The 17,565-nt window shown below is 36.8% G+C and overlaps 1 protein-coding gene across 1 annotated transcript in view; it reads left to right on the forward strand.

Annotated features, from left to right (window-relative positions):
• Window positions 1-17,565, forward strand: part of DIAPH3 (diaphanous related formin 3) — a 578,378-nt gene that overhangs the window by 48,755 nt on the left and 512,058 nt on the right. The window contains exon 3 of the mRNA XM_053563890.1: window positions 11,946-12,122. Coding sequence (XP_053419865.1) covers window positions 11,946-12,122 — 177 coding nt within the window. The remainder of the gene's footprint in view (window positions 1-11,945; window positions 12,123-17,565) is intronic.

Genomic DNA, 17,565 nt, shown 5'->3' on the forward strand with positions numbered 1-17,565 from the left:
TCAGTCACTGATAGCCCAGCAATTGCCTGTATTGAACAGATACTCTAGGGGTTTGCACCTGCCTAATCACAAGGAAATCTATTTCTGGTCAGCCAGGCCTCTGTTCTGCCTCTATCTAGCATGGGGAAGTGTGGCCTGACCACTTTGGGCTCTTGATGCGGGCTGGGGGGTGTTCACTCAGTTCCAGCCCCACCCCCGATTGCTGTCACTGACAGAACAGAACAGAACAACTTTGCAGGAATTTGTTTCTGTCCCTGCTAAATTCCCCTGCAGAAGAGAAGTGTTTTTGAGTTCCCATAGCCTGCGCCTCAGGTTTGTTTTTGCTCCTGCTGGTTTGTTTTCGGTTACCTGTCAGTTCTAGCCTCCTGTCCTACTTTGTGTATAGGCTGATGATCCCCTGAGGGTTGGGTGGGTCTTAGGCTCGGTAAAGCAGTCCTCTGGGTCCACCCCGCCCTGGGAACTTCCCGGCTCTGCATGTGTGTTTCTAGTCTCTGTGCTCCACCTGGGCCGGTAACGCCTCAGGCAAACCCTTTACTCACAGGACCTGCGTTTCCGTCCCAGATCTGTTCCGTGGTGGTTGCCACCTGAGTAGATGTCTGGCCTCCTTTGGTTGCCCAGGGAGACAGGGGGTGTGGCTTCGGATCCGGGAGTGAGCCCTATTGTTGCCAAAAGATGGTTGCTGTTCTGCGCCTCGGGGCACCGTTGCTCCGGTATGGTTCCCTCTCAGACGACCGTCCTCTCCTCACTCCCATGCCCTAGAGTTAGCACTGACCACCTGCAGTTTAGGCCTTGTTCATACCCCTCGAGAAATCACCCAAGTATCTGGACTCCTGGGGGACAGTCCTCCAGACCTCAGAGTGAGAGTGGAGGGGAGTGCTGGATGCTCAGAGTTGCAGGTAGAGAATATATACAATTTTATGTGGTTTTATGCCTGGCAGGAGGATGTCGTGGCACCCTAGTAGGGGAGGTATGTCCAGTTTTTAGAGGGTCTCTTTTGTGGAGTGTAGTGGGAGGACCTTTAAACTCTGTTCATTTGTTTGTGGGGCATTCCAAGCCGTTCTCATGGGGTAGGAGGCTCCCATCCTCTTGGTGATGGATTTTGTACCTTTTGTTTGTATCCTTGGGGTCGCAGCTCGCCTCAGGGGGGTTGCTGTGCATTCTTCAACCTTCTTTCTTGGTGTAGCTCTAATCCACCAGTTTACTTGCTAAATTTCTGTCCTTTAACTCTCCTTCTGGACTGGAGCCTCCGTGGAAAGCTGGCCTCAGTCAGCCATCTTGTCTCTGCCCCCGTAAGTATTGCAAAAGGGCTAGAAGATGGGTTTTCCAATACTCAGGAATAAATGCCACTATATACAATTTAGGTCGATGATGCCAGGAAAGGAAATGGAAAGTACACAGGGAGGAAGGTGAACTGCGTCAAAGCCTTTGTCATATGATAGTGACCTCCTCAAACTGGCGGCAGTCTGGGCTCTTACTTAAAATATTGTTGAGAAAGATTTAGCAAGGCAAGAAGTGATGGCCGTGTTCCAGGCATGGGAGACAGGAAGCTAATCATTAATTTACTCACCTAATAAATATGTATTTATATTATGTCCACCACATGCTTTGAACAATGCTAAATTCCAGGGGTGGTTTAATGAATAAAATAACTATCCCTGTTCTCAAGGACTTAATGCCTAGTTCAGTAAACATACGTGTTCAGTCAGTTTTAGAATTGTATAATATTTAATGGCAAGCTCTAGGTGAGCATCTGGCCTTGTCTTGAGGAGTCAGGAAAGGTTTGTATATGAGCAGTAGTTTAAGCTGTGAGTGGAAGATTGAGTTGAAGTTAGGCTGGTAAAGGGGATGAGGTATGAATTATGGGTGGATTCAAGGCACAAGGAACAGCATGTGCATGTTTGGGAGACTCTTATTTATTACATCTCGATCATACAGTACAAGTTGGCGGAGTGGTGAGAGATTGGAGAGGAAGTAAGGTTCAGATCAAGATGGACCTTTGAGCCAAGGTAAAATTGGAATGTTATTTTTAGTAATGAGGAGCTATAGAAAGCATGGAAGTGAAAGACTTGATTGGACTTGTATTTTCAGTAAGATGAAAATGGTGTCAGTAGGGAGAATTGTTATGAAGTGGTAGGGGTAGAGGGGCAGTGAAGACAAGAGGCTGGTTAAGGGGCTGACCTAGGTAGTGGCAGTCAGAGAAGAGAGAAGGTGAATGAAGAAGGTATAGTCCACATGGTTTGATTTATGTCTTTATTAAGTTTTGTTAAATTTACTGCAATTCAGATCACCTTTCAGCTGAGCTGAGTCATAATCAATCCATATCATCAGTTAGCACTCTTTTGCTTCTCTCCTTATTCAATCCCATTCATTGTTCTAATCTGACATTTTTCAATTCCTCTAGGCTTCCCAAACCCTCCTACTATGCCCTTTGGAACTCAAACATCTGTCATTATCTTTGAATGTTCTCTTGCCTCCTTGCTGTAGTTGAAACCTGGATGTTCTTTGATGGCTTTATCTTCCTGGTGGCTTCTAGATCTCTTTGAAGCATAAACCATCAGAGTATATAACCTGTTGCATTCCTCCTTGTTGTTGATCTCAACTGTACGTCTTCTACTTCCCACTGATTCACAGAAGGCAATAGAATTTTATTTACTTTCTTTTCTCTCATCACTCTTTCTACTAGCCTTCCATATTCACCTACCAGGGGGCTTTTAATCTGTGTTCTGTAGACCCACCAAGTGGTCTATGGTAGGGTTCGTGGTGTCCATTTAGTAATTTTTTCAGTTATGCATATAGGAAAAAATGATGTATTAGCATACCAACCCCCCCCCCACAGAAGTATTTGACTTGTGACTTCATCAGTAATAGAAATCATAGATATTTTTAAAGCACATTGTATTTTAAAACATGATTTATATTCAACACTATGTTGCAAATTAAACTTTTCATTACCCCTTGTTATTTAATGTACTAATGAAGAACATTTATTACTACATTAAACTTTATTAATATTTTGATAACCCTGTTTTACTTTAATTAGTTCTTTCTAACTGTATATATTTTATTTTAGGCATTTAAAAGTATTCTATGAGGAGCTCTGTGTTGATCACCTGTTACTATATAACATGTTTTGAACTTTATGGGCTTCAGCCCATAGTAAACTTAAATAGTAATATTTAAGTTTCTTGGATCAGAAATATAGAAACAGTTTGAGGTCTTTGATGAGATAGTTTAATGAAGTTGTCAGTTCCAGTCTTAGTTGTCTGAACCTTGGGGGGTGCTGGATTATCCATTTCTTAGGTGGCTTACTCATGTGACTGGCAAGTTGTTGCTGATTGGGGTCAGGTTGAGGAAAGACCTAAGTCCATCCCTGTGCTAGCATCTCCATTCACTGTTCCATGATATAGCAGCTGGCTGCAGAATACATGTTACATGTTGGAACTTATTTTTAAGCAATTAAAGAAATTTTAAAAGCACAATTGTGTTTCTCATTTAATAATTAAAATAAATACTATGGAAACCTAAATAGGAACAAATATTCTAGTAGATCAAATAGTTTTTGGGGTGGTGTATGGTAAGTTTTCTTTTCAAAGATGCCTCTGCCTAAATAACTTTTGATAAATTTCGTGGAAGTACAAATTGAGAGCTGGAAAACCCATTTGAAGCATTGAGGAATACTGAAATTAGAATGCAGTAGTTGGTGGGATGGTAGGAATTGTTTCTGGGTGGTAAGACCATGGGGCCTAAAACTGGGATGGTTAGCCTACCACACGTTAAAGAATGAACAGCCACATTTTCTCTCCACAGTGGAATATCTTTGTAACAGTGACATCAACATTTAGTAAAGACCATGGAATAGGCAGGCATACTGCTTAGTAGTTAATATGTACTGTCTTGTGTAATTCTTATATCGCCTCAGGAGGATTTTCTGATGTACCCTTCTTCCAAAGCCTCTCTTAAGGGACTTTTTCCACTCCAGAATTAATCATTCATTCCTATTGATAGTTCATTTGGCATATGATTTTATTGGGGGTGTTCACAAGATTTTATCTTAAGCTTTAATTCTTTGTCATATTTTTAAATGGTAAACATTGGCAGGGATGCCAGCGATGTAAGTGGTAGGGAATGGAGTGGGTCCATGTGCTACTTGGGAGTGGTCATGAAAGGCATTTCACATTTTTAATACAAAGCTGAATGCTGAATAGTAGATTTACTTCCTGTTAATATTTCTGTGATAGGTGCTATCATGAAAGGTTTAAGTAGCTTGGTTATGGTACCACAGCAAACAAATTTTAAAAGGCCAGGGCTCACAAGTCAGACTCTGGGGCTATGTTTTTAATCAGCAAGTTACCAGGTTAGTAATAAAATTAATTATTAATAAAAAGCCTGTTTAGATTTAGCTGTTAGATTTTTTACTCCTTTTAAATATAAGATTGCATGAAAATTTATATATATATATAAATATATCATTTTTTTTGTTTTTTGCAATTTTTGGCTGGGGCTGAACCTGCCACCTCCAGCATATGGGGCCGATACCCTACTTCTTCAAGCCATAGGCACTGCCCAGGAAATTGATAATTTTAAGCACTATTTTTTTTTTTCTGTATTTCGGGTATACATTTGGATAGAATTGATTCTATAATTAGAAGGAACTTTTATTTGCTTAATAATTCTCCTGGATTGCATGAAAATTTCTACTCTCTGGGTTCTAATGAAGTATATTTATGATCATACATAGTTCACATACTTGTAAAATTGTGAGATGACTAATTGTGAGATGACTAATAATTACAATATCTTTTCGTTTTAAATTAAAAATCCTACACTTCTCTGTTGGTATATAAAATGTTGCAAGAGTTTTCACTATTTCAGTGTTAAACCATAGCAAAAACTCAGATAATATTTTTAGAGCCTGTTTTTGTTTAATTAATTTTATTTAAACTGTCATTACTGATTACCAGTGTGATTACTCAGTATGAGATAATACTCAGTAGGGTGCTCATTTAACTTTCCCTGAAGATAAGTGATATTAATTTATAAAACTTACTATACCCCAGACACTGTCAAACCATATTAATTAAGTGTGGTTTACCACTTCTAAATAGCATTATAATAGGATTTCCTTAGTCTTGTGTGGTTTAACCAATTCTTCAACAAAGGTGAATTGTTGTGCATATCACCTGCATCGTTATGTTTGTAGCTAAATGTCAAGAAAAGAATTTAATATAAAATTATGAAATTTTTATGTGGAAACAAAAAGCACACATTACAAACTGATCCCAGCCAAAATGCCAAATAATCAACCTATAGTCCTTATTAGGGGGAATTTTTTTCTTTCTTTCTTTCTTTTTTTTTTTTTAGAGACAGAGTCTCACTTTATTGCCCTTAGTAGAGTGCCATAGAGTCACAGCTCACAGCAACCTCTAACTCCTGGGCTTAGATGATTTTCTTGCATCAGCCTCCTGAGTAGCTGGGACTACAGGTGCCCAGCACAACACCCGGCTATTTTTTGGTTGCAGTTTGGCCGGGGTCAGCTTTAAACTCACCACCCTTGGTATATGGGGCCGGTGCCCTACCCACTGAGCCACAGACACTGCCCCGGGAATTTCTATCATATTATTACATATTAAAGTATTCTTAAATTTTGCCCTTGTGTTCAGTCATGCCTTGGTTAAAGCAAATTGTACATGAAATTCCATAAAAGGTAAATTGGGAGTTATTTTTCCATTTGTGAGTGGAGTCGTAGCATCTCTTTAATATATGAAACTTATTTACAATATTTAAAATGATTTGATAGTAAAGCCCACTTTGTACTTATCTTTGTAATAGTGCTCACATTTTGTGGAATCTACATGGAGTGTTCAATAGAGCATTACATACCTGGACTGCTTTTACTTTAAGTCTGAGGTATTCAAGAGATTCAATTTACTGTTCTCATATAGGAGGAAGGATTGTATTTATTTTTCTCCGATGGTTCTTTCCTTATTTTGTCTTTCATCTTCTAATCAGGGAAAATAAATGAAAGCATTATATTCAAAGTATGAAACACTGATTGATCCTTTTGTATCTCATATTCCTATTTGGACCTTTGCAGATTTAGAAGCTGAAAGAGGGGCATGCTAATTTTTCCTGTCTTTCCTTTAGCCATCTATGCTATTGGTAATGTGCAAATTTGTTTTTTCATTTGAGTAAAATCCCATCTTTGGAGTTTTAGGTGCTAAGCATATGGGGGAAGTGTGATAATTCTATTATTGTTATTATTTTTACAAACTATTAATATAAATGTTGTTTTACTCCTGAAAATACAATAGTCTCATTTTTTTCCTTTGTGGTATTTTATAAGGTAAATATGAAATTTTTATGCATAAAAGTGTTTTGGAGCTTATTTTTTATTATTTAGACATGCAGTTTCCTCATTTATAAGGATTAAACAAATGTATTCAATCTGATGGTACATTTTAAATTCTTAGCCTAGTGCCTGACACGTAAGAAGGGAATGTAAATAGCCACTGTGACTTTTATGAGAGATAGAGATTTAGTTTTAAAAGTTATAGTGTTTGGTAGAAATTGAAATTGTATGATACCTTCTATCACAGCTAGAATCATTAGGCTATGTATTTATGAATTAGCTTATGAAGTACTTTAGCTTACTATTTCCATTTATTGATGTGTTTACATTTATAATATTGATGTTGCATTAAAGATGTTTTGCTTAATTTCTCTTCATTATAAGTTTGGCATATTAATTAAGTTACTTGTGTGTGTGTGTATGTGTAAAGAGGAGTCAGGATAGTTTTCTATACTTGGGAATTTATATCACCAATACAGAAGTGGTGCAATGAAGTAGTAACTCAGGATATAGGGAGATTTAGTCCCATTTCCTAAATCAGTTCTTTTGGTGTTACCTCGTTATTTTAAATATTAAGAAGTAGGGGGCGGCACCTGTGGCTCAGTTGGTAAGGTGCCAGCCCCATATACTGAGGGTGGCGGGTTCAAGCCCAGCCCCAGCCAAACTGCAACCAAAAATAGCCGGGCGTTGTGGCGGGCGCCTGTAGTCCCAACTACTCGGGAGGCTGAGGCAAGAGAATCGCTTAAGCCCAGGAATTGGAGGTTGCTGTGAGCTGTGTGAGGCCATGGCACTCTACTGAGGGCCATAACGTGAGACTCTGTCTCCACAAAAAAAAAAAAAAAAAAGAATTAGGGCAAAAATGTATATAGGGACAGTAACTTCTGGACATATATTCTTGTGGTGATAATTTTATGTTTCTGGGATTGTTCCAAAGTAGGGAATGTTTTTGGTGGTGAGTGAGCTGCCACTCTTCTTTGCTATTATAACATGTTTTACATACCTCTTATCTATTCTATATTGCTTTGTAATTACCTGTTTATGTACTTGTCTACTCCATTATATCGTTACCATGTATTTAAGGTAAGCCCTAAATAGCTCATTTATCTTTGTATCTCCAGCATCTACTAAAGTAAATACTCTATTGGTCTTCATTTCTTTTTGTAGAAATGGGATTCCATCTAGTATCATTTCTCTTCAGCCTGAAAAACTTCTTTTACACTTTTTGTAGTACTCCCGAGATAGATTCTCTCTCCTTTTGTATGTCTGAAAATGTCTTTACTTTGTTTCTACTTATGAAAGGTATTTTCTCTGGATATGGAATGCCCGGATGACAGTATCTCAAAGTGTCTTTATTTTGCTTCCACTTACAACATATATTGTTATTAGTTATAGAATCCCAGAATGACAGTACTGTTGGTTCTTGAACAACACAGGTTTGAACTGTACAAGTTTACTTATACGAAGATTTTTTTCAAAAAGTACATTGGAAAAATTTTGCAGATTTGTGACAACTTGAAAAACTCACTGTCAAACCACCTAGCCTAGTGGAAAATGTTAAGAAAAATGTAGGTATGTCATGAATACATAAATATGTAGATACAGTTATTTATTGCAGTAAAATACAAATTTATTCTAAAAAGGTAACATTTATTAAAATATATGCTTGCACAGACTGAAAATGGCACCATTCACAGTCGTGAAATGTAAACAAACATAAAGATGTAATGTAAAATATAACTGTAAAATTAATTATAGTACACATTGTACTACTGTAATAATTTCATAGTCACCTCCTGTTGCTATTGCAGTGGGCTCAATTTTGCATGTGTCTACTTAAAATGCTTTGTAACAGTAATCATTTCTGTGTGAGCAGTTCATTTCTCCAGCAAATTTTTATATTGCAGTAAAAAGTGATTTCTTGTGGTTTGCATGTATTTTTCATCATGTTTAGTGTGATACTATAAACCATGAATAACACCATGGAACTCGAACAGAGTGCCACTAGTGATGCTGGAAGTGCTCCTAATAAGCAGAGAAAAGTCATGACATTACAAGAAAAAGTGAAATTGCTAGATGTGTCTTGTCAATTGAGGTCTCTATGATTGCCAGCTGTGATTGCCCTCCATTTCAGGAAGTGAAACCGACCGGTCTTGTAAACAGATATATAAACTTAATGGAACTGATAAGTACAGTACAGAACTATAAAAGTATTACCTCTTCCTTATGATTTTCTTAATAACATTTTCTATTGTAAAAATTCATTATTTAATACATACAGCATATGAAACATGTTAATGTTGTTGGGAAGGCTTCTTGTCAACAGTAGGCTGTTAGTAATTAAGTTTCTGGGAGTCAAAACTTACACATGAATTTTTGACTGTGCATGGGATTGTCACCCCTATCATTTGTATTGTTCAAGAGTCAGCTGGACTTTCAGCAATTTAAAGATGCCATTCTCTTATCTTTCTTTTTTTTGTTAATTTAATACATCTTATTTTGAGTTGACATTCCATCGCCCTCTGCTACCATCATTTCTGGTGAGAAATTATATGTCATATTGTGTCATTTTTCTCCTGTGGAGAATATATCTTTATTTTTCTGGCTGTACTTTTATGTTTGCCCTTTAAGTTTTCAGCAGTTTGATTATGAAGTACTTAGGTGTATGGGTTTTCTTTTTTATTTAATGTAATCATGTGGGTTTGGGTGAGATGTGTGGGATCTGTGAGTTGGGATATACTGTAATAAATACATGTATATAATTTTCAAAAGTTATCAATCATCTCCTAAAATGGTTCTTCATTTTCACTCTCTCCTGCTTTAGAACCCTACTTACACTTGTGTTACAACATTTGATGTATCACAGAATTTCTTGCTCCATTGTTTTTTCTTTTTTGCAGTTTTTGGCCAGGGCTGGGTTTGAACCCACCACCTGCGGTATTTGGGGCCGGCGCCCTACTCCTTTGAGCCACAGGTGCTGCCTTCCTTTGTTTTTTCTTTTCCTTTTTCCTCTTTATGTTTCAGTTTGTATACTTTGTATTCGTCTGTGTTCAGATTCACTGATTCTTTCCCCAGCTTTATCCAGGCTACTGTTAAGTCCACGTAACAAGAGCTTTGTTTTTGATATATTTCCTATTTATAATTTATCTTTTTTTTTTTTTTTTTTTTAGTTTTTGTGTCTATGTTGCTGAAATCCCTCATTTCTTGTATATGGTGTCTCCTCTTTTCATATGTCCTTTAGCATTTTTATCAATCTTACAAACTGCCTATCTGGTAATCCAACATCTGGGCCTTCTGTAGGTCTCCTTCTTTCAACTTCTTTGTATGTCTAGCTAGCAATATTTGATAATCTGTACACATTTAAGTATAGTAGAAACAGAAGTAAGTAGTATTCTGTCTAAGCAAGGATGTGTCCTTCCTCTTTCAGGCTGTTGGAGTGGGGGGCTGGGTTCACTTGATCTCTGAGCTGGGTTTGGGCTTTGTTGTTAATTTAGTTTGATTCATTTCATCTGTGGCTTTGTGTTTTGATGAATTGGGATGTAAGGATTAATGAGAATCTGGCAATTTACTTTTTGACTTTACAACTGAGTGACTAGCTTTCAAGATATTTATTTTCTGCTTTAAAGTTCTGATGCCCATTTTTAGGGTTATGTAGAGTTCTCTTTTTGTTTTCAGTTCTACTTCTGGCTCTGTTTCACACACAGCCTTCACAGCAGCTATTAGGTACTTTTTGAAGGCCTAGAATGTCTCCTGAGGATTTCTCTCAGGATTTCTGCCTAGTGCACAGCCTTTGGTGGGCAGCTGTTTGCCCTTGGGAGAGGTCTTTCACATCCTGGTTGTATCTCACTCAGTGTTTGTGGTGTGCCCTTGCTGTTGGGCATACTACTACCCTTACGCTGTTGGCAAAGACTAGCAGGAAAAAGAGTTGGTGTGGGGGTGCAGACTTGCTCTGTGGCTGGGGCTGTGTGATTCTAGCTTTTTAGAAATCTAATCTCTTGTGCCTATACCTGTGCAGCTGTTGGCAGTTCATTAAAAATTTGGCTGATTTTTCTTTACCATTTTTAAACTTGTTCCCCAACTCTTAGGGATCAATTGGGATCAACAGTTAGTGATCAAAATCAGTTTGATACTTCCTGGCATTTAATTCTTACAGGTTTCTTTGTGTTCTCAGCTTTCTGATGGGCTAAAAACAATAGCAAGTACAATTTTGTAGGTTTTGCTTGTTTGGGTTGTTAGGATGAGAACAGTGGTGTTTTTAAATACTTTCTAAATCCTATAGGAGACTGTTATATTCTTAGTGCTTTAATGTTTAAACCACGTTATATGGACCATGAGTGAGTGGAGTATATAGAAATAGAAATTCCTATTTCTTTAGGGAATTCAATAATCAGTACTGTGACTTATTATTCTTTTAAATTTAAACTTTTAGATGTCAGATTTCTTTACTGGCTATATTAGCACTGTCTAATAGAACCTTCTTCAATGATGGAAATGTTCTGTGTGTACTTTGACTAGTATGGTAGCCACTAGCACAAGTGACTCTTGAGCACTTGAAATGTGGTCTAGTACAACTAAGTAACTGAATTCTAATGTTATTTATTTTAATTTAATTATCACATATATCTAATGGCTAACATAATGACTAGTGTAATGATGAATAGTATAAGTATAAACATTATTATGGAAATAACAGTCACTTAATAATGTATGTAATGTAGCAGTGATGAGTAATTCACAAAATCATTGTGCTATTTAAGAGTACTACAAATCTTGATAACTTCTTTAGTTTAATACTTTTTGCCTTTTTGATTGTTGAAACACTGCGTGAGTTAAAGTGTACTAGTTTGGGTTCTTTGTGAGGAGTAGAACTTGTGACATTCAAATAATTTTGAATGAATGAATAGTTAGCTTTCATAATATCTGTGCTTTTTCAAATGTCAGCAAACTATTTCATGATCTATTTTGTAGAAGAAATCCTGTTACAACAAAAATTTGACTTTATTTCTTAAGGTTTTAACCACCATGCTTTGTTGATGTTCAAGAAGTTCACATACAGACAAGTCTGAACAAAGAGAAATGTGTTATCAGGCCAAGAAACTATGATGCTATAAGTAGTATTCAGTTCTTAAAGTTCCTAAATTATGTCCTCCCCATCCCTGGAGATAGCATGCATTATGAAAAGGACATTGGACTAAAGAGTCAATAGCAGGCTGGGGACAGGACACTGAGTAGTAGTTTGGTGCCACCATTGAATTAATTTAAGTTACCTTTTTGAAACTGATTAATTTGCTACTGTACAAAGTAAAGGTCACCTGTTCATAGAACTCAAATCTATAGTTGTGTGGTTTTCAGCTTAGAGGGAATCTTTTAAGGTTATCTTATTGCTCAATCTCTATTTATACAGAATTACTGAATACCTTTCACCACTTTTTACATTTATTATTATTTTTAATTTTAAAGATTCCAATGTTGAATGCCTCTTGGTAAAATCACAGGGATTGTGGGATTGGCCCTACTTGTTTTTTTCTGCTTTTAGAATTAGTTAAATGTTGTTGCAAGAGAAATACTTACTTGTGTGCCATTTTATCTTTCTTTGTAGCTGGATAAATTTGCCAGTATAAGAATTCCAGGGAGCAAGAAAGAGAGACCTCCCCTTTCCATCCTGAAGACTGCATTTGCAAGTGGTGACTGCTCTTCAGCATCTTTGGAGACTATGGAAAACATCCCAAAGTCACTGTCAGAGAGCGAACTCTTAGAACTTTTTGAAAAGATGATGGTAAGAATTTTGATTCTTTATGAAATGTTTGAGGACAAAACCTTAGCTTTTCCTCACATTAATGGAACACTAGCTTATGTTCCACATTCCATTGGACCTCATGTCCAGTGTCATTTGAGATAGCACTTAAGCTATACAGAGCTTTTTGATTACAAAAATAAGAATCTAGAGAAAAGCAACACACTGGTTTTTGGCTTTATACAAGGTATATGAAAACAAACACTCCAGTGTAACAAATGGTATATTCTTGTCTCAGATTATCTAAGTTGTCTTTCTAGGTTCTGTTGATTTATAGAGTGACAGTCACAGGACTTGGCTGTTTGCATTGTTGTGTGCTGATTTTTGGACCGTATTTGTTTTATTCCTTTCTCAGTTCTTAGGGTAACTAGGTTCTTTATGGTCTTGTAATATGTATATCTGTAGACTTGAACTCACATCATTTTAGGATGTTCCTTTTCTAGTACAGACATGTGGTGTCGTTTAGGGTCTTCTTCAGGTGGGTTCTAAACCATGGTGATTTTCTGACTGGTTCAGTGCCTGGCTTTTAAGCCGGCTGCACTGATTTGACCAACAACCCACATATGTAGCATATTCAGACCATTTAACACAGATTGATGCTTGTTATATCTAAATTGACTTATTTACATATATAGTTCCTACCCTTAAGTTACTATACCCTAGGATTCAAAACAAACATTTGAAAAATTAAATGAGTAAGAAATGCCAGAAGGTAAGTTTTTAATAATTAAGTTCTTTCTGAGTTCAGAGAAGGAGAACATTAATTTTTGAGATACCTAATTAGCTGCAGGAGAAACTAAATGGATAGGTTATTATAGTGGTTTAGGGAAATTTAGAAGAGAGAATGAACTGGAGCCTGGTCTTATCTCATGAAAGGATTTGGATAAGCAGAGGGAAGGGCACTCTGGAGATGAGGGAAAAAGCAATGAGCAAAGACATAGAGCTAAGGTACAAATAGCTCAAGGGGTACCAATGAGAGGTTGGAAAAATTTGGCTGGAATGATAAATTGGGGCAGATTATAAAAAGATTTTTTACATCATTCTGAGAGTTTTGTGTTATCTAGGTATGTCTATTCTTTCACCTATGGGTTTTGACGGCTTACTAATTTTAAGGGAAATTATTTCATTTATCTACTTAAGAGTATAAGGTGTGTGAAATGTTAATAGCAAGTTTCCTCATTATTCAGCTTGAATCACAATAAATTTGCCATTACAACTGCCTTAATACTGTTTTGTATTTGTGTCCAGTATGAACACATAGAGCTTTAGAAAACTGTAGAAAGGGCTGGGGGCTCTGGCTCGCGCTGTCTCATGCCTATAATCCTAGCACTCATGGGAGGTCGAGCTGGGTGGATTGCCTGAGCTCACTTGTTGGAGACCAGCCTGAGCCAGAGCAAGACCTCGTCTCTAAAAATAGCCAGGTGTTGTGGCAGGCTCCTGTCATCCCAGCTGCTCAGGAGGCTCAGGTAAGAGAATTGCTTGAGCCCAAGTGTTTGAGGTTGCTGTGAGCTATGACGCCACAGCACTTTACCAAGGGTGACAAAGTGAGACTCTGTCTCAAAAAAAAAAAAAAAGAAAAAGAAAAAGAAAAAAGATAGAAAACTGCAGAAAGAAACAATGCTTAGTTTATGCCTAGTTTGTGTCTTTACAGGATTTTTATTAAGAGTCAGTGATTCCTAACTTTTTGTCATGGAGCATATATTTTATTAACATTTTTTTCACAAACCCTAGACTTAAGAAACTCACCTATTATATCAGCTCTTGATGAAGTACTAATTTTTGTTTCAGTTAGCTACAAATTTATAAGTCTTTGTTCACTCTTGGCACTGTAGGCTGATATAATTTCAGCCAAGAACAAAGAAAACTTAATCTTCTTTTGACTGCCCTTTGCCCCTGTTAATGAGGCTTATGTGAAGGTAATTGTCTTTAGTACTATCTTTGAGGACTGAAGATGGCATAGTACCTTTTCTTCCCTTTCATCCATGCACCATATGTCAAACCACTCACCTAAATTATCTGTGAGATTCTGGGATGGTACTTTTATGTTTCACTTCTGACTACCTTGTTAAAAATTTTTTATCGTAATTGTGGGTGTGAGACTACCTTGTTAAAAATTTCTTATCGTAATTGTGGGTATCATCTGAGTAAGCAGAATAAGTAGCTTATTGATGTTAAACATTTATGGAGGCCAGATTTTATTGCCATAATTAGTTAAAAGTACAACTATCTAGAAAGTACTGAGTACAGTTTATACTATTTCATTACTCTTAGCCCAGAGAAAGGTAAGGCTATAAATTTTAATAGCATGTATAGGGCAGATGAATATTGGCATTTTTGAAGTCTTTACAGAATGCTTTTTAAATTACTAGGGGAGGGGACAGATCACTTATTAAAATTTAATGCTTTCCAATCCAATTTTTCTGCCATCCACATACTCCCCAGTTCTTTCTTATTTGAGGTAGGAGAAAGGTTGGTGGATTACTTGTAATTATCCTACAGTTTAAAAGAGAGAAACATAAATATGAACTCACCTGATGATTTTATTATCTATTTTGGGTTTCATAAAATAATTAAAGTTTTTTTTAAATTTTTGTTTGTAAACAAACAAACAAAAAAATCATTAAGTTGGACCTCATCTGACAGAGGCTTGGAATAGGTTGTTGGTTGTAGATCTTTTGTGATCAAACTCACTTTACTCAGCAGAAGTAAAATAAAATTGTTGCTTTCTCGGGGCTGTCCAACTTGCTGAGTAATTAGTCACAACTAAGGTCTTTTTCCAACATCAGAGACAGGTTCTTTTCTTCCCTTACTGATTCTTTGGGTGTATGTGTATCACAGTACTCTGCAGGGAAAACCTGCTGTTGATTCTGAAACTGAAAGGTCTTTGAAACTGGGAAGGATATTTTGCCTTTTTTATATGTGGATTAGGATATTTTTCAAGCTTTTCAGGGTGTCACAGTTTTGACAAATTTAAAACTGTTTAATGATAGTTTCAAATTAGGTTTGATTTTTGCCTTCCATACAATTATAACATTTTTCATTAATAAAAATTCTCTTAAGAAAAGAACATTCAGTAATCAGCCATGTTCACCTTTTTGGGATTTGTACCTACAGAGTTTTTGTACCATTAAAATTTGCATCTAGATATGTTCTTTTGGTATTGTGCAGTTTTAAAAATAATAGTTCTTCTTTTTTTTTCCCCCCTTTATTTTTTTATTTTTTTATTAAATCATAACTGTATACATTGATATGATCATGGGGTATCATACACTCGCTTCATAAACCATTTGAAACATTTTTATCACAGTGGTTAACATAGCCTTTCCGGCGTTATCTCAGTTACTGTGCCAAAACATTTACATTCTACATTTACCAAGTTTCGCAAATACCCCTGTAATATGCACCACAGGTGTGATCCCACCGATCCCCCTCCCTCTACCCCCCCCTTCCCACTTCCCCCTATTGTTAAGTTGTAGCTGGGTTATAGCTTTCATGTGAGAGTCTCAAATTAGTTTCATAGTAGGGCTGTGTACATTGGGTACTTTTTCTTCCATTCTTGAGATACTTTACTAAGAAGAATATGTTCCAGCTCCATCCATGTAAACATGAAAGAGGTAAAGTCTCCATCTTTCTTTAAGGCTGCATAGTATTCCATGGTATACATATACCACAATTTATTAATCCATTCGTGGATCGATGGGCACTTGGGCTTTTTTCATGACTTAGCTATTATGAATTGGGCTGCAATAAACATTCTGGTACAAATATCTTTGTTATGTTGTGATTTTTGGTCTTCTGGGTATATGCCCAGCAGAGGAATTACAGGATTGAATGGCAGATCTATTTTTAGATCTCTGAGTGTTCTCCATATATCTTTCCAAAAGGAATGTATTAATTTGCATTCCCACCAGCAGTGCAGAAGTGTTCCCTTTTCTCCGCATCCACGCCAACATCTTTGGTCTTGAGATTTTGTGATATAGGCTAGTCTCATTGGAGTTAGATGATATCTCAAAGTAGTTTTGATTTGCATTTCTCTGATGATTAAAGATGATGAGCATTTTTTCATATGTCTGAAGGCCGTGCGCCTGTCTTCTTCAGAGAAGTTTCTCTTCAAATCCCTTGCCCAGCCTGCGATGGGATCCCTTGTTTTTTTCTTGCTGATGCGTTTGAGTTCTCTGTGGATTCTGGTTATTAAACCTTTGTCAGAGATATACCCTGCAAATATCTTCTCCCATTCTGAGGGCTGTCTGCTTGCTTTGCTTACTGTGTTCTTAGCTGTGCAGAAGCTTTTTAGTTTGATCAAGTCCCAGTAGTGTATTTTTGAAGCTGCTTCAATTGCCCGGGGGGTTCTCCTCATGAAATACTCACCCAGACCAATTTCTTCAAGAGTTTTCCCTGCATTCTCCTCTAGTATTTTTATAGTTTCATGTCTTAAGTTTAAATCTTTAATCCAATGAGAGTCTATCTTAGTTAATGGTGAAAGGTGTGGGGTCCAATTTCAGTCTTCTGCAGTTTGCCAGCCAGTTCGCCCAGCACCATTTGTTAAATAGGGAATCTTTTCCCCACTGAATGTTTTTAATTGGCTTGTCAAAAATCAAATAGCGGTAAGTAGCTGGAATCGGTAGCCTTTATATACACCAACAACAGTCAAATTGAAAAAGCAGTTAAGGACTCTATCCCATTCACAGTAGTGCCAAAGAAGATGAAATATTTGGGAATTTACCTAACAAAAGACGTGAAAGATCTCTATAAAGAGAACTATGAAACTCTAAGAAAAGAAATAGCTGAAAATGTTAACAAATGGAAAAACATACCATGCTCATGGCTAGGAAGAATCAACATTATCAAAATGTCCATACTACCCAAAGCAATATATAATTTCAACGCACTCCCTATTAAAGCTCCACTGTCATATTTTAAAGATCTTGAAAAAACATTACTTTGTTTTATATGGAATCAGAAAAAACCTCGAATAGCCAAGACATTACTCAGAAATAAAAACAAAACAGGAGGAATCACACTACCAGACCTCAGACTTTACTACAAATCAATAGTGATCAAAAACAGCATGGTATTGGCACAAAAACAGAGAAGTAGATATCTGGAACAGAATAGAGAAATAATTGTTCTTCTTTACCATTATCAAAGGTATTTAATAATTTTTACATGAAGTAAAAACTTGGTTTTGAAGAACATCGCTTTTCCCTCCTGAAGGTAGGCCTTTGAAAGACTGCTGACTTGATTACTTAATGAATATGAAGTAGAGTGTAATATTTCAACATTTATACTCATTTTACTTAGTAAATTGATTACTTGGTCTCTGGGTAATCTAGTTTCCATGTGTTGTCATACAGTAGTGGTGAATTTTTTTGTTCTACTTCTTAAGGGCTTCCCCTGACAGTCCCCCCAACCCCGCTTTGTGTGA

This window comes from Nycticebus coucang, chromosome 15, assembly GCF_027406575.1.
Source record: "Nycticebus coucang isolate mNycCou1 chromosome 15, mNycCou1.pri, whole genome shotgun sequence".
Lineage (NCBI taxonomy): Eukaryota > Metazoa > Chordata > Mammalia > Primates > Lorisidae > Nycticebus > Nycticebus coucang.